Below are 22,069 nucleotides of genomic sequence, written 5' to 3'. Positions count from 1 at the left end.
TGATCTCACAGTTCTTAGGATCAAGCCCCCATGTTGGGCTCTGCACTTCTGTCTTATCTTTTATTTAGCATTTTATATGACTCCATAGTGGATTCATCTGTTTCTCATTATAGTTTTATCGTTATTGCCTGATGTATTTTGAAATTCGGTTCTTAATGCTCATTGACATCTTTATCATTATGCTTTTTATCCCTGGTAATCCTTCTTTCCTTCCTTCCTTTCTTTCTCTCTCTCTCTCTCTCTCTCTCTCTCTCTCTCTCTCTCTCTCTCTCTTTCCCTTTCCTTCCTCCCTCCCTCCCTCCCTCCCTCTACCCCCAACATGGGGGTCAGATTTATGACCTTGAGATCAAAAGTTGCATGCTCCTCCAGCTGAGGCCATCCAGGTGCCCCTATCCCTGGTAATTTTTCTTGCTCTGAAATCTACTTTGTCTGAAATTGAAATGACTACTCCAACTTTCTTTTGATTACTGTTAACATAGTGTATTTTTCTCCATCCCTTTATTTTTTCCAAAATTGTGATAAAATACACTTACCATTTTATTATTCACATTGTTGTGCAGCTAATCTCCAGAATCTTTTCATCTTTCAAGATTGAAACTCTCTGTCTATTAAACAATAACTCTTTATCCTCCTCTTCCCCCAGTTTCTAGCAACTGCCTTTTTACTTTTTGTATCTGTAAGGGGACTCATACAATATTGTAGTTTAGTGACTGGCTTATTTCACTTAGCATAACATCCTTAAGGTTCATCCATGTTGTAACATGTCAGACTTCTTTACTTTTTAAGGCTGAATAATATTCTATTATGGGTACGTACCACATTTTGTTTATTCATCTGTCAACAGACACTTGAGTTGCTTCTGCCTTTTGGGTTTATTGAATAACGCTGCCATGAAAGTGGGTGTGCAAATTATCTTGAGACCCTACTTTTTAAGCATGTACCTGGAAGTGGAATTGCTTGATCATATGCAATTCCATTTTCAGTTTTTTGATGAACAACCATACTGTTTTCCATTGTGGCTGTGCTGTTTTACATTCCCACCAGCAGTGTACTAGGTTCTGGTTTCTCCACGCCCTTGCCAACACTTGTTATTTTCACCTTTTTTTTTTTTTTTTAATAGCCATCCTTAATAGATCTGTGTGTCTCATGACTTTGATTTGCATTTCTGTAATGATGTTGAGCATCTTTTTATGTGCTTGTTGGCCATTTGTATATCTTGTGGAAAATGTCTATTTAAGAACTTTACCCATTTTTTAAAGGGGTTTTTTTTTTGTGTTTTTAAAGTTTATTTTTTGAGAGAGGGGAAGGGGCAGAGAAGAAGAGAGAATCTTAAGCAAAGCTCCATGCTCAGCATGGAGCCCAATGTGGGGCTCAAATTCACGAACCGTGAGATCAGGACCTGATCCCAAATCAAGAGTCAGACACTTAACTGACTGAACCACCCAGGTACCCTTACCCATTTTTTAGTTGGGTTCATTTTTGGTTGATTTTAGGAGCTCTTTTATATATTCTGGATATTAATCACTTGTCATTTATATGATTCGTAAATATTTTCTTCCATTGTACAGGTTGCCTTTTGATTCTGTTGATTGTGCTCTTTGATGCACAGGAATTTTTCACTTTGATGTAGTTCCAGTTAATTTTTACTTTTGTTGCCGGTTTTGTTTGTGTCATATCCAAGAAATCATTGCCAAATCAAGTTGTCATGAAGCTTTTCTTTTATGTTTTCTTCTTCGTTTTATAGTTTTACCATGCCTTTTACTGTTAACATGTTTTTGCCTTTATGTGTAAAAATGAGTTTTGGGACATCTAGGTGGCTCAGTTCGTTAGGCCTCTGACTCTTGATTTCAACTCAGGTAATGATCTCACAGTTCTTAGGATCAAGCCCCCATGTTGGGCTCTGCACTTCTGACTTATCTTTTATTGAGCATTTTATATGACTCCATTGTTTCTTCTCTTAGCATATTACTTGTGCTTTTTTTAAAGTTTATTTATTTAGAGAGCACACATGAGCACACAAGCGGGGGAGAGGCAGAGAGAAAATCCCAAGCAGACTCCGCACTGACAGCATGGAGCCCCATGTGGGGTTGGAACCCACAAACCGTGAGATCATGACCTGAGCCAAAGTCAGGAGTTGGAGGTTTAACCGACTGAGTCACCCAGGTGCCCCCATTTGTGCTTTCTTCTCTTTTCTTTTTTCTTTTCTTTTCTTTTCTTTTCTTTTCTTTTCTTTTCTTTTCTTTTCTTTTCTTTTCTTTTCTTTTCTCCTTCCTTCCTTCCTTCCTTCCTTCCTTTCCTTCCTTTCCTTCCTTTCCTTCCTTTCCTTCCTTTCCTTCCTTTCCTTCCTTTCCTTCCTTTCCTTCCTTTCCTTCCTTTCCTTCCTTTCCTTCCTTTCCTTCCTTTCCTTCCTTTCCTTCCTTTCCTTCCTTCCTTCCTTCCTTCCTTCCTTCCTTCCTTCCTTCCTTTCCTTCCTTTCCTTCCTTTCCTTCCTTTCCTTCCTTTCCTTCCTTCCTTCCTTCCTTCCTTCCTTCCTTCCTTTCCTTTCCTTCCTTTCCTTTCCTTTCCCTTTCTTTCTTTCTTTCTTTCTTTCTTTCTTTCTTTCTTTCTTTCTTTCTTTCTTTCTTTCTTTCTTTCTTTCTTTTGTAGTTGCCTTTGAATTTGCCATATACACTTATAAGTGCCCTTTCACATAACACTGTACTAGTTCACAGGTAGTACAAGTACTTCGTAACAAAATCCACATTTCCTCTCTCCTGTCCATTATAACATTTGGCATTCATTTCACTTACACATAAGGTTTAATCACCAGGTACTTTGTTGTTATTGTTTTGAACATAATTGATCTGTTAGATCAATTAAGAATAAGAAAAATCAAAGATTTTACCTTTTTTCTCTAATGCTCTTCCTTTCTTTATGTAAATTCTAAGTTTCTGATGTGTTTGTTTTTCCTACTTCCTGAAGAATCTCTTTTAATATCAGTTTTTTTTTTTTTATGTTTGTTTATTTTTGAGACAGAGACAGAGCATGAACGGGGGAGGGGCAGAGAGAGAGGGAGACACAGAATCGGAAGCAGGCTCCAGGCTCTGAGCCATCAGCACAGAGCCCGACGCGGGGCTTGAACTCCTGGATCGTGACCTGAGCTGAAGTCGGACGCTTAACCGACTGAGCCACCCAGGTGCCCCATGAAGAATCTCTTTTAATATTTCTTGCAAGATAGGTCTGCTGGCAACAAATTTCCTATTTTTTTAAAAACTTCTTTTTAACGTTTATTTATTTTTGAGAGAGAGAGAGAGAGAGAGAGAGAGAGAGAGACAGAGCACGAGTGGGGGAGGGGTACAGAGAGGGGAAGACAATACGAAGCAGGCTCCAGGCTCTGAGTTGTCAGCACAGAGCCTGACGCAGGGCTCAAACCCACGACAATGAGATCATGACCTGAGCCGAAGTCGAAGTCGGATGCTTAACTGACTGAGCCCCCCAGGTGCCCCTCCAATTTTTATTTGAGAAGTCTATTTATCTTTATGTCTGAAGAGTAATTTTGCAGGATATAGAATTTTACATTGGTGGGGCTTTTTGCTTTCAGCACTTTACGTTTGTTTGTACGTATGTATATTTGTACCCAGTATCTTTGCTCCTTTATAGGCAAGAGGTTTGGTTGGTTGGTTGGTTGGTTGGTTGGTTTTCTGGCTCCTTTCAAGTTTTTCTCTGTTTTTGATTTTCTTCAGTTTGAACATGATATGCCTAGCTATGAATTTTGGTGGATTGATCCTATTTTATGTGTTGTTTTTTTTTTTTTTAAGTTACTTATTTTGAGAGAATGTCTGTGAGCATGAGTGGGGGAGGGGCAGAGAATTGCAAGCAGGTTTTGTGCTGGATTTTAAGAACCTTGAGATTATGACTGAGCTGAAATCAGGAGTTGAACGCTTAGCTGACTGAGCCACCAGATGCACCGGGATTGATCCTGTTTTATATTCTCTGAGTTTCTTGGATCTGTGATTTGGTGTTTTTCATTAATTTAGGGAAATTCTTAGTCACTATTGCTTCAAATATTTCTTCTTTCCCTTTCTTCTCCTTCTGGTATTCCATTACTTGTATGTTACACCTTTGAGTGTTCTGTTTTGTCTTTTTCATTTGCTTTTCCTTTGCATTTCAGTTTTGAGAGTTTCTATTGACATTTCTTTTAGCTCACGGATTCATTTTTAATTTTGTTACAATTTTTTTTTTTTTAATTTCTAGCGTGTTCTTTTGATTCTTTCTTAGAGTTTCCATCTCTCTGCTAACATTACCCATCTGATTTGGATGTCAAATTTTTCCATAATAGCACTTAGTATATTAATCACAATTAAAAATTTTTAGTCTGATTCTAGCATTTCTGCCATCAGAGTCTTTTTTTTTTTTTTTTTTTTAGTGTGCCTTATAATTCTTTTCTGGAAAGCCACGCATGATGTACTGGGTAAAAGGAACTGAGGTAAAGAGGCCTTTGGTGTGAGACCTTTTGTCTGTCTGACCAGGGATTAGTCTCTGTTTACTGATTGCTGTAGTGTAGATGTCAGAATCTAAAATCTCCTCTGATACCCTTCTTTTTGTCTCCCCTGTTGCCTTTGGGGTTCTTTAGAGACTTGTTTGTTTGTTTATTTAGTTTGAGAGACAGAGAAGAGGAACAGAGAGAGGAGAGAGAATTTAAAGCAGGCTCTGCACTGTCAGCACAGAAGCCTATGTGGGTCTCAAACTCACAAACTGAGATCATGACCTGAGCTGGAACCAGAGCTGGATGCTCAACCAATTGAGCCACCCAGGCACCATCTTTAAGTAAGGTCTGAGACCTGCAGTTCGAGTTATAACCCCTGTTATTGCACAGGAACCCTATTGATGTGGTGGCTGGGGGAGGGAAAGCACTTTATAGTCCTGTAATTGGGTCTCAGTCTTTTTAGCTGTGATTTTAAATGCTTCTCAGTCCCCTTCCACCCTTAGATGTTACTGGAAGTCTGGAGGGATTTGGAATCGGATATTTTCCTGTAGCTTAGGTTGGTTAGGTCTGTTAAAAAAAACTCTAGTTGGTTAGGGTCTGGTGAAAGTTTCTCTTGAGGAAAGGCCTTATTAGGCAGAATACCCTGGGTGTAGAGGCACCTGGGTGGCTCAGTTCGTTGGTCTGACTTTGCTCAGATCACGATCTCATGGTTTGTGAGCTCAAGCCCCGCGTTGGGTTTTGTGCTGACAGCTCAGAGCCTGAAGCCTGCTTTAGATTCTGTGTCTCCCTCTCTCTCTGCCCCTCACCCATTCACACTTTGTCTCTCCCAAAGAATACCCTGGGCTTATTTCAAAATGGCTTCTTTCCCCTTCCTCCTGCCAGAAGCATGAGGGCATTTTCTCTTATCTTCACTGTGTAAACCTGGTAGGGATCCTGGAGGTAAAAACTCAACAAAAGTGGGAAGGCTCCTTGGGAGTTTTTCACTTTAAAATTCATCCTGATTGTGTCTCTAGCAGTTTGTCAGTTACAGTTTAGGTTTTCCTACCTGAGTAATGGTTCATGCAGAGATGCTTGTGAGCTTTTACCCTGGTAAGTTTTGAATCTTATTTTCTGTCTTCTCAGTTTTGGGGGCAGCAGTTTGCCCTGAGACTTCAATTCTCTGGTGGATTTAAGAAGAGTTGTTGGGGGTGCCTGGGTGGCTCAATCGGTTGGGCGTCTGACTTTGGCTCAGGTCATGATCTCACAGTCCATGAGTTCGAGCCCCGCATCGGGCTCTGGGCTGACAGCTCAGAGCCTGGAGCCTGTTTCGGATTCTGTGTCTCCCTCTCTCTCTGACCCTCCCCTGCTCATGCTCTGTCTCTGTCTCAAAAATAAATAAATGTTAAAAAAAATAAATAAAAATAAAAAGTTGTTGATTTTCAGTTCCCTTTTTTCCTTCTGTAGGTGGGAGTGATGTCTTCCAAGTTTTTACATGTTGGATTGGAAACCAGAAGTATATTCATTTATTTTTGTTTGTAGTATTCTCTATTAAATTGCACCATAATTCTTGTGGACAACCCTCAGTTAATGGATACTTAGGTTATTGTTTTTCATTATATTTAATGCTTCAGTGATTACCATTATAGTTATATATTTTTTTCTACCTATAATGAAATTATTTCTTTACGCAGTTTCTAGGAGTGGTAATACTGGGTTAAAGAGTGTGACAAATTGTATGGTGTTAATACTTCTTGTTGTATTGCCATTAAAAGGGTTTCTGAGCTTTATTGGTATCCCTTCAACTTTAACTAGTATTAGATATTAAGAATTTTGACAGTTTAGGGGCACTTGGGTGGCTCAGTTGGTTAAGCATCTGACTTTGGCTCAGGTCATGACCTGGTTCATGAGTTCAAGCCCCACATTGGGCTCTGTGCTGACAGCACAGCACCTGCTTGGATCCTCTATCTCCCTCTCTCTCTTCCCCTCCCCTGCTCGTGCATGCTCTCGCTCTCAAAAATAAACATTAAAAAAATTTTTTTTTAATTTTGCCAGTTTAGAAAATCAAAAATGTATGGTAAGATTACTTTGCATGTGGATGTCCAACTGATCTAGCACTGTTTTTGTTGAAAATATTTTTTTTTCTCTATCCAGTTGCCCCTTTGTCAAAGATTAGTTGACTACATAGGTATGAGCCTTTCTGAGTTTCCTATTCTGTACCATTGTTTTGTGTGTCTTTCCTCTTACCAATACAATGTTGTTGATTTTAGTAGCTTTATAGTAACCCTATCAGAAGTGGGATTTAATCCAACCAAAAAATGGGAAAAGGAGTGACTGTTCTCATACAAGATAAGGTGAAGTAGTGTACAAATGTGGCTGTGGATATCACCTTTGTTTTCATATTCTGATATGATTGTAAACATTAGAAAGTTTTATTCCAGGCATGTTTTAATTCTGGGCATGTATTTCTTCTATAAATTATAGCTTGTTTAAGCCAGTTCTGGAATGTATGGAGCCCTTACTATGTGCTAGGTACTGAATTAAATTTAGACCCTGTTCTTAAATTCTTGCTCCCAGTAAGTGACTTTTAAAAGACTATGCTTGATCAGGATGATTATGTTAGGGATCACATCCCAGACTTAATTCCTGAAGATTGTTAAATAGTTCACACTAGTAGTGTGGGAAAAGGTTAGAATTTCATTGAGGATAGAAAAATGAGACCTACACAGCTTACATTCACATAACTTTCTCTTTGAAGTGTTCTTTATATGAGGTCAGTCATTTATTTTTTCATTCTGGATTTCACCCATTCTTCCCCATTCCATCTTGTTCATTACATTATCTGTCATCCTTTATTTTACTTATTTTATTTAAAGATTTTATTTTTAGGGACACCTGGGTGGCTCAGTAAGTAGAGCATCTGACTTCTGCTCAGGTCATGATCTCAGATCATGATCTCTGCTGTCAGCACAGAGCCCGCCTCGGATCCTCTGCCCCCCTCTCACTCTGCCCTTCCCCCATTTGTATGTGCATATGTTATCTCTCTCAAAAATAAACATTTTAAAAAAAAATTCTTTTTAAGTAATCTCTATACCCAATGTGGGACTCAAACTTCTAACCCTGGCATCAGCAGTCACATGATCTACTGACTGAGCCATCTGGGTACCCTTGCCATCCTTTATTTTTACCCTCTCCCTCTCCACTATAGCTATCTCGCTAGCTATTTAATGGTTATGTTAAGAAAACTTGTCCTTCTACCCTCTTTCTCCAAATTCTGCTCTACTTCTCACTCTTTATAACCAAAATTTGTTCTCTGTATGGTCTCCATTTCCTCACTTCTCATATACTACCCAATTATAGTGGATAAATTACCATTTGACTTTTGCAAGGACCATCAGTCTTTTTAACGTGTTTTGCAGAAAAAATTCTTTATGTGTTTAAAATAGTTTTCAAACAGTACCTTGGTCTCCCATTTACCCCAGATCCATAGTTCTTAGTTTTACTACGCTAAGCAAACCGCTATTGCCAGTTTCTTATGTATGTTTCTGGAAGGTGTGTGTGTGTGTGTGTGTGTGTGTGTGTGTGTGTGTGTGTGTGTGTGTACGTACGTGTGTGTGTACACACATTCAGGGCTTTCAGTGTGAAGAAAATAACTATTTTGCTTATTTTTTTCTTTATGCAGTCTTAAGAGTGATATTTGTAAAATCTAAAATTTCTTTGAGTAAGTGTAAAATAAAAATTCTAAATGATAAAATATTGTGTTATAGTGTAAATAAGGTGTTTTTTTCTTTTTGGCATATATCAGGGCATCCTATAACTGATGGTATCTTAGAGTCAGTGAAATAAAATGTGTATATCTTGGCTCACGACTCATTTTTCAAACCTGGCTTCACTAATTATTAGCTCTGTGACCTCCTTGTATCTCAGATTCCTTATTGGTAAATACATAAAATTGTTAATGAGGGTTAAGCGAGTTATTACATATAAGTCAAAATGCTACTTATAAGGTGTTACATAAGTATTAGCTATTATTATTACTGTCAGCAACATTAACTTTCTCTTTAAACATTTTTCTTCTTTGGTGCCAGTGATAACAGACTATCCTGATTTTTGCTGTCTAGCTCATCCTCATATCTTTAGCCCAGATCACTCCTGAACTCTAGACCTGAGTTTTCAACTATGTACTTGGCCCTTAGAATATTCAGTTCTCAACATGTCCAGAACTGAATTTTTTATTTTCCCTTTCCCCAAACTCTGACCTCCCAATTTCTTGTTTATCTTAGTTTAATTATACTATCATCTACTCAATGGAAAAAGCAAGCTGTAAGAGTGATCCTTGTTTCTTTAAGAGATTATACACTTTGTTTTAATAGCTTAGTCCTAGAACTCTTACCTCTCTTCTCTCTCTTAATTAATTTACTTCATTTCATCTAAGTAGATTTTCTCTCTGTTTCTGCTTTAATCTACCTCCAGGCTTTTTCCCTTCCCTATAGTTGGTTATTTAAAAGAATCAAATCTCATTGTCGGGTTACAACTTTCAGTGTTTCTCATTGTTTTTCATGACCCTGCATAATCTGGCTCCTGCCAACCTTTTTTGCTTCATTTCTGCTCCTTTATTCTGTGTATTCTAGGCACATGGGTGGCTTTTCAATTCTTAAACATGCTAGGTCCTTTTTTGCTTCTGTTTTGTACAGGGTGGACTTTCTACTTGAAATGCCATCATTGGCTTTACCAGATTAAATCTTTTAATGGTAGTTTCCTCAGGGAAGCTTTTTCTTACTCTAAAGATTCCATCTTTGTTAAATATTACTCTCATGATATCCTGTACTTCATTTAATAATATTACAAATTATTGTTTAATACTTAAGAATAAAGGCTCTGTGGGAATAGGGTGGGTTAGAGAACATTTCTGGTCGATCATTTTTACCACTCAATCCCTGTTAGCCTTGTGAATAGTGTTAGCCTTATGAATAGGATACTCAGTAAATATTCATGGGGTTAATATGTTCAGAACTTTAATTATTCTGCATTATAGATTGTGTGAAGTATGTGATAGAAATTCACAAAGTAAAATTTAAATGACACACTCTTGTAATTGGAGAGGCTATTATTTCCTGGTTCTCTAGAGCTGTACTTGTCCAGTACTGTGGCCACTGGCCACATGTGACTTTTTTTCAAGTTTTAAAAAACTTTTTGAGTTTAAAAAATGTACAATTCAGTGGTTTATAATATGTTCACAAAATTGTGCAACTGTCACCATTATCCAGCTCCGGAACATTTCCCCTAAAATAATCCTCGCACCCATTAGCAGATCTTTCCCATCTCTCTTCCCTCTCCTCTCCTAATAACCAATAATTTACTTCCTGTGTCTGCAGATTTGCCTATCACATGTGTCTTTTGAACACTTGAAATGTGGACAGTCCAAATTGAAAAGTGTTACAATTATAAATTACACACTGGATTTTGAAGACTTAGTATTTTAATTTTTTTTTTTCAACGTTTTTTATTTATTTTTGGGACAGAGAGAGACAGAGCATGAATGGGGGAGGGGCAGAGAGAGAGGGAGACACAGAATCGGAAACAGGCTCCAGGCTCCGAGCCATCAGCCCAGAGCCTGATGCGGGGCTCGAACTCACGGACCGCAAGATCATGACCTGGCTGAAGTCGGACGCTTAACTGACTGCGCCACCCAGGCGCCCCGAAGACTTAGTATTTTAAAAAGAAAATATCTCAAATTTTATTTTGATCATAGGTTAAAATGATAGTTTTATATATATATATGTATATATATAAAACTATCATTTTTTCAATGATTTATTTATCTCCTATATATATATATATATATATATATATATATATATATAGGAGATATATATATATATATATATATAGGAGATAAATAAATCATTGAAATTAGTTTCTCTACTTCCTTTACTGTTTTTAATGTGATTACTAGAAAATTTTAAAGTACATTTGTGACATACATTATTATCTATTGAACAGTACTGTTCTAGAACTTGGAGTTGGTAAGGGTCATAAATGTTCCCCATGGCCTTCTAGTCTCTTAGTTTCCATGTCAACCTGCTTTGGGTATGTGACATGCCCCAAGTTTCAGAGGATCTTATTTTATTTTACTTTATTTTATTGAGAGTGAGTGGGGGAGAGGGGCAGAGGAAGAGCAAGAATCTCAAGCAGTCTCCACACCTAGTGCTGAGGCTGACATGGGGCTTGATCTCTTGATCATGACTTGAGCCAAAATCAAGAGTCAGATGCTCAGCCAAATGAGCCACCTGGACCCCCCTAGAATTTTTTTTATAACTGCTTGAAAGGTGGAAATCTTTCTTATTTGGGAGGGCCTTAGGATAGTAGGGGAAAGAGAAGTCATTTATATTAAATTATGTGAACATAATGGCAACTGTTAAATCTTAAGCCTCTGGGGCACCTGGGTGGCTCAGTCGGTTCAGCATCTGACTTCGGCTTGGCTCAGGTCATGTTCTCACAGTTCATGAGTTTGAGCCCCATGTCAGGCTCTGTGCTGACATCTCAAAGCCTGGACCTGCTTCAGATTCTGTGTCCCCCTTTTTCTCTGCCCCATCCTGCTTGTGCTCTGTCTTTCAAAAATGAATAAACATTAAAAAAAAAAATTTAAAAAGCCCTTTTAAGCCTCATTTCCAACAAATTAGGAAAAACTGAATTTCACATTCATTTGCATTACACCCTAAATTTTGGTAGCTGTGATTTTTTAAACCTTTTTTTTTTTTTTCTTAAGTGAGAGTGCTAGCAGGGGACAGGAGCAGAGGGAAGAGGAGAGAGAATCTCAAGCATACTGAGCATGGAGCCCAGTGGATACTCAGTCCCATGACCCTGGGATCATGACCTGAGTTGAAATCAAGAGTTGGGTACTCAACCAACTGAGCTACTCAGGTCTCCCACTACTTGTGATTTGACTAGGACACAAATTAATAGTTTCTTTACTGGATATAAGAATTTATCTATAATTTTAGGGGTAATGTAGAGCTATATTTGTCTATCTAAATTTAGGTTGAAATTTTTAGAGTAAATTTTCCAGAGTAAATACAAGTAAGACTAATGTGACAAATTGTCCTTAAAAAAACATACAGTATTGGCTTTGGTGGAAGTTTTCTGCTCCAACATCATTGTTAAAAGTCACCATATTACAGTGTTAAATGACTATACATTCAGCATTTACTATATGTCGGGCATTGTTTTATATACTGTATTAGTTCATTAAATTCCCCCATGAACTGTATGTAGTAGGTACTTTTATAATCCCCAGTTGACAGATGATGAAACTGAGGTACAGAGTGGTTAATTAACTTGCTCAAGGTCACATAGTAAGTTTAAACAGGTTAAATAATAATGTACTTAGAGCTTGTTTATGTATGTATGTATGTATGTATGTATGTATGTATGTATGTATGTATGTATGTATTTAGAGGCAGAGACAGTGTCACTGGGGGAGAGACAGAGAGTGAGACAGAGAATCCCAAGCAGGCTCCACACCATCAGCACAGATCCCGATGTGGGGCTCGAACTCGTGAAACCATTAGAACATTACCTGAGCCAAAACCAAGAGTCAGACACTTAACCAACTGAGTCACCCAGGTGCCCCTGTACTTAGAGCTTTTATGATAAAATCTTTGTTTTTAGTTTTTCCTACTAGAATGTAAGCTCCAAGTGGGCAGGGACTTAGTTTTGTTCACTAACACTTGATATTTCTTTCTGGCATATAGTAGAACCCAGGAATTATTTGAAAGAATTTTGTGATAATGGTATCAATTCACCAAAAGACTTGGCCTTGGAAATCTATTAAAACTGCTTTAAGTCCGCACCATTGCAAATTGGCAGTAATGTTAATTTACCACATCCAAATTACGTTCAACATTATGTACTATTTTGCATATTTTCTGTTATATTTTAATAGATTATTTTAAAAATCTTTACTAGGAACTGTAGTTCTATTCATCTCTTTTCCTTTTATCTGTTAGAAATGCATTGGAGCAGCAAAGGGACATCAGAAAAATCAAGACCAGCAGAGGTCCCACTGTGTGTTTAGTTGAGTTGGCAGAAGGAGGTATAGAAAAGCAGTTTTGCAGGTGTTCTCACAAAAAAATGTAGTACAGTGATAACACATTTCTTCAGGGTTTCATCCAAAAGCCTTAGCATTCCTGGTCATTAAAATGAATAACACATTGTTTTGTTATTTATTTTAAGAAACAACATTTCCATTCTTAGACTGGAAACACAACTGTGAAATAAATTTTATAAAATAAGGCTTTGAAAGCAAAGGTTTTTATAATTGATACTGTCACTTCTATCCACAATATTCTCATTTAAATTGGGTATGTATTCTCATTTTACAGTAATAAAATTGAGAGATACTAAGTGACTTTGCTGAATTAATGCCACAAGTAAGTGGCAGAACTAGGATTCAACTCACATCTGTCCGACTTCCATACTTTTTAAAATACTGTCATTTTTTACCATTTTCCATCTTCCTTACAATACTTGAGTCTTAAGTGGGATTTTAAGTTAGTTTGCTGAGAGCACTGGGATCAGAATTTTGGATTGTGGAATAAACTGGATATTAAACTGTGGAGGTAACGAAGGGTAATTGTTACGTGATGGAAAAAATAAGCTGTGAAAAACCTGTCTTTAACTTTCCATTTTCTTTTTATCTTTGGTTATCTGCAGATAAGTACCTTACTCTAGACCATATAGGATGCTTCTTTATAATGGATTCATCATGGTGATTGTATTTTTTTTTAGCTAATTTAGTAAAATTTTCATACACTTATAGTGTACTTTCTCTAGAGAAAAGAAAGAAAAAAAAGACCCATTTTCCTCTAGTTATAATTTGGGGGTAATGAGGACAGAAATAGGACAGAGGTATACTAATAAAATTAGTAGTTCTTATTTAGCATTTTACTAACTCAAGAATTGGTGGCAATCCAGAAGTCCGCTTTTCTAATTTCTGTTACCTCCTCTTTTCCTCCCAAAACTTTAATCATGTTCTTTACTATCCTGACATTTTAGGGCTATTTACTTCTTTTTGGAAAGGGAGTACTGTGGGAAGCTATAAAGAACTTAGAAAGCATTGATGATGTGCAAGATCTAATTACTCTTATTTTACTTAGAACTGTCAGGGGAGAAATGGAAGTCCGTAGTTCTACTTGTGTCTTCTTAAATTGGTTAGTGAAAGTGTATATGGTGCCTCTGATTTTCATTTTAACATTATTCATTCCTGTGCATACTAGACGAAGTATTTTATCATTGGTAAAATTGTACATTTCATCTTCTGCAAATACCAAGGATGTTAATGATTTTTTAGGGCATAGGATAGAGTTTGCCATGGTATGTTTATAATTACTTTTAATTTTGGTATAAAATTAATTTCAGAAAAATATGAAATACTTTGATCCCAAATATTAAAAGTTTATTAAATAAACCTAATTGTAATGTTTTTAAAATGCATAAAGTTTTAAAATCTTATTAAAAGATAAGATTAATTAGGAGTCATGTGAAATCTTTTAACATTTGGGTTTTAAGTTACGATTTTTTCAGTACTTAACATTCTGTATTAAAACTGTTTAGCATAGCAAAAGAGTAAAAATGGTATTTTCTGTTGGAAGTTGGGGGAGGAAGGACCTTAAAACAGTAATTCTTACATTGTCATCCATTAACAAGTTTAAGAAGGTAGGTTTGAAATAAAAAAATTTATTATTGAAATCTTGTGAGGCTTTTTCCATAAGAGCAGATATATTGTGTCACTCAGGTAACAAAATATGAAGTCCTAACCAAAAAAATGAAAATGTAACTGATATATTAAGGATTTATGTTTTTAACAATTGAGAAAAGGAGATTTGCCATATTAGGAATATAGACCTAGACTAGTGAAGTGTAGTGTAGATTGGAAAATATAAGTGGAGAGCTCGTTTGCAGATGGGTACTTTTGAACATGAATGTGAATTCCACTGGAGGGTTTTCTGAATCATTTGAAGGTCACCGTTGACTCAGAATGGATTGAGAAATTGAAATGATACTATAGATGTGAAAGGACTTAGAGAAATACAAAGTGGGAAATAAATAGATATAGATAAATTTAAAAGTCTTTTGAAAAGTAGGTAGTTGCCACTGAAGTAAACTAAGCAGTTTAGCTTAGTTTAAAACTAAGCAACTTAAATTGAAGAAGGCATTAGATGATTCTAGTGAGGCATCGATGCTTCAAGAATTTTCATGGAAAGGGAAATTAGATGCTTGGAGTTTTCACCATCTGGGTAGACGGTATATTATTTCAGTTAACCTAAACATCTAGAGTTGTAGTTAGTTCAATTGAGACTTTATACACTAAATGGCTTTTAGTGACCTTGAATTTTCTGTTTATATGGATAGAATCCATGTAACCTGGGGTTGTAGTATAACAGCATTCATCTACAGATGAATAGATGGATCACTTTGGACTGAACATACATGAAATTGGCAAATGTAAAATAGGTGTCTGCTATTTTTGTCTAAACATTCCAGTAAAGTCAACAAGCCATTGTACTGTTCAAAGTGGTGTTATTTCATTAAAAACATTGAAGTGAAAAATTGTTAGTTTTTTGGTTTTAAATATTCTTAAAACTGGCTAATTAAATCCTAGAAAAGCACAGGCAATTATTTTTACTAGAGGAGATAATCAAGTTTATGAAAGAGGGTCTTCAAAATTTTTTATAGGTAATACTTTAAAATAGGCTTTTTTCTTGCTGATATGACTAACATTTATTTTCTGTTTATTTTTAAGACGAGCAAAAATCAAATTAAAGTAGATCTTGTAGATGAGAATTTTACAGAATTAAGAGGAGAAATAGCAGGACCTCCAGACACACCATATGAAGGCAAGTACTTTTTTCTGTATCAAAATATTGTGTGTATTAGAACTTGTCTGAAACATTAAATCAGAATAATCTTAAGCATCCTTAAACTACATGGAAGGTAACTTCATTTGGCTTAGGGTATTACAAGAATATTTAAATAATAAATTTAGGTATTTATATAGACTGATTTTTCTTATTGAATTTTAGCTAATTTTTTTCTTTCCCCAACATAGATTTAGTTAGGGCCAAATTACAGGTTATATAGTTAGAATTTAACAGGGGAAAACATCTAGCATGTCAAGCCTCTAATTTACATGGACTATAGATGCTCAGTTATCCTTCATATGGTATCTATAACAAACCTTGCCTTAAATTTCTGACTGATAAAATATTTATTAAAAAAGCTTCCCTCCCGTTTGTCATTTAGCATTTCATTCATTCGTTCGTCTTCGTACAGGCTGTATTCCAAATATTTAATTTTCTTTATTCAGGAAAGCTTTGAGTGATCGTTTCAAGACACATAGAAAAGAAAGGAGGCAACTTTGCTGAACTTTGTGTTCACAGATTTAGTCTGTAGCTACTTTAGACAGTGGAATTGGGTGGTAAGATAGAAGGAAGCTTTATAGCTTTTTATTTCCTCTTTAGGCAAACCTTCGGTAATGAATATTATTATAAACTTGGGTTATATAGCATAACCAAGGTTCTTGCATATAATAGGCACTCAAATGTATGGTTAATAGAAATCATATAACAGAATTTGTAGTAGTAGCATTTATTGACTTATTTTTAGAGCTTTACGTGTATTTTCTCATTTAATCCTTGGAACAAACCTTATGAGGTAAGTAGTTATCATTGTTTCATAGATGAAGAAATTTAAGCCCAGAGAAGTAACTTGTTTAAGGTCACACATCTAAATGGCACATCTGGGATTTGAGTCCTAATAGCCTATGACTTCAAACCCTATGTTTCTAATTACTTTCTGCTTTCGAATGAATGAAGATTGACTGAATATTGGAAGTGGTGGTTATGTCTATTTTGATTGGGGCAGTCTGTAATGAATAGTTAACCAGAAGTTATCAGAAAACCAAAAGTTATCAGAAAAATTCAATATTCTAGAATATCTTTCAATTTTCATTTAAATTTTTAAAGACCCTAGGATGTCTTTAGCATATTCTACCAAATCTTAAATGATAACATTTTATTTTCTGTTTTATAGTTCATAATTGCCATTTCTTGACCTCATTTAGTTTTAGATCGTTTATTGAGTGCCTCCTATATGCCAGGCCTTGTCTGGATGCTTTCATGGATGTTATTCATTTAGTCCTTTTGGCAGTCATTAGGTGGGAAAGAGATCTTTTGTTGTCTTATAAAAATCAAGTTCATCTTAATAGTAGATGTTGTATGTAATGATGCACTAGCTTCTTCTTAAAGGCAGGCATTGTAAATATTCTTGAATTTTTTAGGTTGTTTAGGATAAAAGACAGTACAGCAGTAGCATTATCATTCTAGAACTCTTCCAGCAAACTGGTATTTATAAACAAGGCACCTCCTGAACCAAATTAGATAGGTAGAATGTTCATTATTCTCTTAGCAACCCTTAATAAAAGTAGATGAATTTTTAGAAATTGGATATAATACTCATTTGTAGTAATAAGTTATGTATATATGTGTGTGTATATATATGTATGTACATATGTATACACACACACACACACAAAACATATTCTTTATTAATTGGAAACAAGTTTGGTCATATTTTAAGTGTTTATTTCTGCTGCTGCCACTAAGTGAGACATTAATGTTGATAAGACTGGTTGGTTTGTATTTTTGTTTGTTTTTTGATAGACTAGTTTTAATATGCTTTTTGTATAAATTGTATTCTTTTTATCATAAAACTATTGAAGAAAAGCACTGAATATTCAAGGGCATAAACTTAGATACTATTTTTGAGACATGAACATGAGTCTTTTGATAATATTTATTGCAGGGTTGATAGTTTTTGATAGTTTTTGTTTTGTCTTTTAAACCTCAATAGCTAAGGCAAGTGTTTCCATGTAGAATGTTAAAACGTTTATAATCATCATTAACTAATGAGGCAACTATGTTGTGTTAGAAGTAATCAGATTGAAAAGTAGAATACCCATGGAAAAATTACTGTATTGCACATGTTATTTAACTCTCTTTTCTTCTTTTGCCTTAAGAGCTGAGTGGCAAAGGAGCAATTTAGTTCTTGAGCCTTTTTTCCTAAGAGGAGTTGTGAATTTATGGAATAGTTGTTGATATTTTAAAAACCTTACCCCTTCCCTGTCTTCCTTTTAGATTAAGTTAAATTTAAAGATTATAAAGTTTTAATACCTAAAGCTGTTCTTAAAGAAGAAATGATTTATAGCGAAAACTTTTAATATGAATAATGTAGTTATAAAGTTGTCTTAGTTCTGTCACTCTGTTATATTTATATCCAATAATATTATGATTAGTGTTAGTGATTATATGTTGAAAGTTGTCAGAAAATAAGGCAAGACAGAGCATATAAATGGCATGTAGAGTAAAAATAGGATTGGGAGACTCTAGTCCACTATTTACATAGTATATCTGGGCTCTCATGCCCCTAAGAGAGAGTTTTGGACATTCAAGAAGGAACAACTTTATATGAAAGGTTATAGAGACCATAATCTAGAATTTATCAGAAGAAGTAAGATTCTTAGGAAAAAGAGCCTACACATTAATATAAACAGGTGTGTCTATATACACAAAACTTTCTCAGGTACTCTTCTCTTACCTATCTTGTTTGTTTCTTTTGTTTTGACTACTTTCCTTTATGTTTATTTCACTGTTGCCATATGCTTTGTGATTTCAGGCACATGCATCAGTCATTATGGGATTCCATTAAAAAGAATTAGCAAGAAAAGGGCTTGAAGAAAGTGGTTACGAAGTGAATTGCTCTTTTGTTTTTCTCCCAGATCCACATTCATCTATTCTTAACAATGGAGGAAGTGGATTTGAGAAAATCCAAGATATACTGAGAATGGAATGTATGAAATTTTGAAGTTAATAATGCTAGTGCATAGTTTTTGTTTTATTTTACTTTCATTATAGAAAGTTTAAGATACATACAGAAGACAAATGGTATAATGAATCCTTGATATACTCCTAATCCAGCTTTAATAACTATCAACTCAGGGCCAGTCTTTGATCTTATCCATCCCTTGATTATTTTGATACAAATCCTACGCATAGTTTCATATGTAAATACTTCGGTAGCACAGTTTTACTATGTTTTAGAATAATGAGTATTCTACATTAATGGGTCATAAAATCTTAGGATTAGAAGGTTCCTTAAAGTTAGGATTCAAATTCACCCTCTCATCTAGTGGAAGACTTCCCCTCCAGGGTTTTTTGAGAGACCATTATCTTCCCCTTGAATTACCCCAGTTAATGGGAAGCTAGATAAACTTTTTTAAAATACATATTTGGCTGCTAGTTGTTCAAGATAACTTCAAAACAGAAAGTTGCCTTCTGTTTATATATTACTGGTTAGAACCACCTCTTTTGTTGTGTTTAAATACCTATTTAGAGGAAGATAATAGCTTTATGTCTTTATGCCTACCTGTTACTGTCGAATTTTATTTTTTAAATTTTAACAAGAAGTGTTGGCCTTTAATTTAGGGCACAAGTTAAAAGTTTGGGGCATTTCTGCATGTGAGAGAACCAGTTAGAAGTAGATTTTTTCAGTTTATGACGTAACCATATGTCCTTTTTCTCTGTACCATCTCTGCCTTTATACCTCCTTACTATTTTGTTTTTTTTTTTTTTTAATTCCTTCCATATTGTTTGTTATTTAGCAACTCTTCTCAATGTGGACTAGAAGAAACAAAAGGAGACGGGACCTGTATTACCTAATTGTTCCAATGAAGCATTGGATTGTCTGTGGATTTAATGTATTCATCTATCTCCAGTCCTATTATTCACTGATAAGCTAATATAGTTATATACAATGGCTATTTTATATGCTTTAAATAACCTTTAAAAACTAGTGTTTTTTTGTTATTTCCTTTTTGGGTTTCAGTGTTAAAATGAATTTGTTGTAATTGAATATAAAGTAGTACATGTTTTGAGATGTCGTATCACTGTATTTGGCTTCACGAATTTGACATGAGCAGCATTCTTAACTTTCTGTTTTCCCCGTTTTTTAGGAGGAAGATATCAGCTAGAAATAAAAATACCAGAAACATATCCATTTAATCCCCCTAAGGTATTGTAAGCCTATTTTTTGTGCATGAACTTCTAAAATTTTTTTTTTACCCATTTAATTTATATTTTGGTGCTTACTAAGATTACAGCTTTTTGAGTTGTATGTGTAAATTTAGTGTGGACAAGATTTCAGGTAATGGCAGATGGTTTGCTTCTGGAATTAGAATGGAAAGCAAGCTTACTCAGAGGCAGCTAGTAATGGCTCTAGACAGGAATAGGAGTTTCATCTGACAATGGCTTAAATTCTAGGTCTGGAAAAATTGGCAGTGTTCCCAAATTTAGCGAACCCTTATACAAATTCTTACTTGCCTTGAAGAAGTATTTTTTTAGGGAAGAATATATTCTGAATTCATTCAGTAGTTATTTGAGTACTGTGTGCCAGTATAGCAATAAATAAGACATACTGTCCTTCCTTTCACGGAGCTCACATTCTAGCAGGAAAATAAAATTATGAACAAACAGTTGTAACTGGTGAATGTTAAAAGACGAAACAGAATGCCCTGGGTCATGTATAACAAGGGGAACTGAATTAAAACTTATTTTTTCACTAAACAGCTTCCTTTATTTTATTTAAAATTTTGTTTTAATGTTTATTTATTTTTGAGAGAGAGAGAGAGACAGAGTGACAGAGAGACAGAGAGAGCGTGAGTAGGGGAGGGGCAGAGAGAGAGGGAGACACAGAATCTGAAGCAGGCTCCAGGCTCTAAGCTGTCAGCACAGAGCCCGACGTGGGGCTTGAACTCACAGACTCTGCGAGACCATTACCTGAGCTGAAGTCAGACGCTTAACCAACTGAGCCACCCAGGTGCTCCTGAACAGCTTCCTTTTAATCTTTTGCTGTCATCATTTTAGTTAGGCATTCAACTTTATTACTTTTCCTGTTTTGCCTATTAAATCACCTTTCTATCTTTGCCACTCCTGTTCATTCTTTGCACTGCTGTAAATCTTCTTAAAGTGCAGTTTTGATGTTTCTTTTCTTTCTTTGTTGCCAAAGTCTAAACTCCTTAGCTGGGCATTTAAAACCTTCTACAGCTGGACCCCAATCATCATGTTCTGGAATTTATTCAACCTATTGGTTGTTCCCATTTAAGAAAAGACATGGTAATGTAAGTTCCAGGATGCGTTGGGGTCACCTACCAAGTTTGGAGCGTCTATTATTCTGTTGCTTATGTACATCTATTTTCTGATAACACCAGTTTGATTTTTTTTAATTGTCATAAAATACACGTAAAATTTACCATTTTAACCATTTCTTTTTTTGTCTTTTTTTTTTTTTTTTTTTTTTTTTAACGTTTGAGAGAGTGCAAGTGGGGGAGAGGCAAAGAGAGGGGACAGAGGATCCAAAGTAGGCTCTGCGTTGTCAGGCTTACAGCAGCGAGCCCATTGTGGGGCTCAAATTCATGAACTATGAGATCATGAGCTAAGCCAAAGTGGGAAAGTCAACTGGGCACCCCCCATTTTAACCATTTCTAAGTGTAATTCAGTGGCATTAAATATAGTCACATTGTTGTGCAGTCATCACTACAATCCATTTCCAGAACTTTCTCATCTTAACAGTAACTCCCTATTACTTACCCCGTGCCCACAGCTCCATAGGCAATGTTCTACTTTTTGTGTATGAATTTGACTATGTGAGGTACCTCAATTAAGTGGAATCACACAATATTTGTCCTTTTGTATCTAATTTCACTTCATATAATGTCTTCAAGGTTCATCCATATTACATACAGCATGTATCAGAATTTCATTCCTTTTTAAGGTTAAATAGTATTCCATTCATATATGCTACGTTAAAAAACATTTTTTTTTAACATTCATTTATTTTTGAGAGAGAGAGAGAGAGACAGTGCAAGCAGGAGAGGGGCAGAGAGGGAGGGAGACACAGAATCCAAAGCAATCTCCAAGCTCTGAGCTATTGGCTGAGAGCTCATGACCTGAGCTGATGTTGGATGCTTAACCGTCTGAACCACCCAGGTGCCCCTAAATATGCCACTTTTTTAACCATCAAGGAAGGAACATTTTGGTTGTTTCTACCATTTAAGCCTGGTTGATTCTTTTTTCTTGCCTTTTTTTTTTTCTAGTATAAAAGTAGTTTGCGCTTTTTGTAGAAATTTGAGAAAATTACATATTGAATTATTTTAAAAAACATTTTTCAATATTAGCACTTAGAGATGGCCACGATTATTAAGTTTTTATCTTATATCTGTGACTTAATTTTCATCCTCATCCTGGTTGCCCTCCACTGGTTTCAATCTAGGTTGCAGTGTAATCATTGGAATGAATAGTCACTTGAGGATACTTTAAATTGTTGAATACCATAAATTTAACAGAAGATTTTATTTTTTACTTTTTTTAAAAAATTTATTTATTTTGAGAGAGAGACAGGGTGAGTGGGAGAGGGGCAGAGACGGGGAGAGAGAGAGAGAGAGAGAGAGGAGGGACGAGGGAGGAGAGAGAGTCCCAAGCAGGCTCCACGCTGCCAGTGCAGAGCCTGATGTGG

The 22,069-nt window shown here is 35.7% G+C and overlaps 1 protein-coding gene across 1 annotated transcript in view; it reads left to right on the top strand.

The window, feature by feature from the left end:
• The window catches only part of UBE2K (ubiquitin conjugating enzyme E2 K), a 73,354-nt gene that overhangs the window by 26,301 nt on the left and 24,984 nt on the right, over positions 1–22,069 (top strand). The window contains exons 2-3 of the mRNA XM_003985425.5: positions 15,246–15,339; positions 19,512–19,570. Of these exons, the coding sequence (XP_003985474.1) occupies positions 15,246–15,339; positions 19,512–19,570 (153 nt within the window). The remainder of the gene's footprint in view (positions 1–15,245; positions 15,340–19,511; positions 19,571–22,069) is intronic.

This window comes from Felis catus, chromosome B1 (genome assembly GCF_018350175.1).
Source record: "Felis catus isolate Fca126 chromosome B1, F.catus_Fca126_mat1.0, whole genome shotgun sequence".
NCBI lineage: Eukaryota > Metazoa > Chordata > Mammalia > Carnivora > Felidae > Felis > Felis catus.
This window is presented reverse-complemented; position numbering and strand designations above follow the sequence as displayed.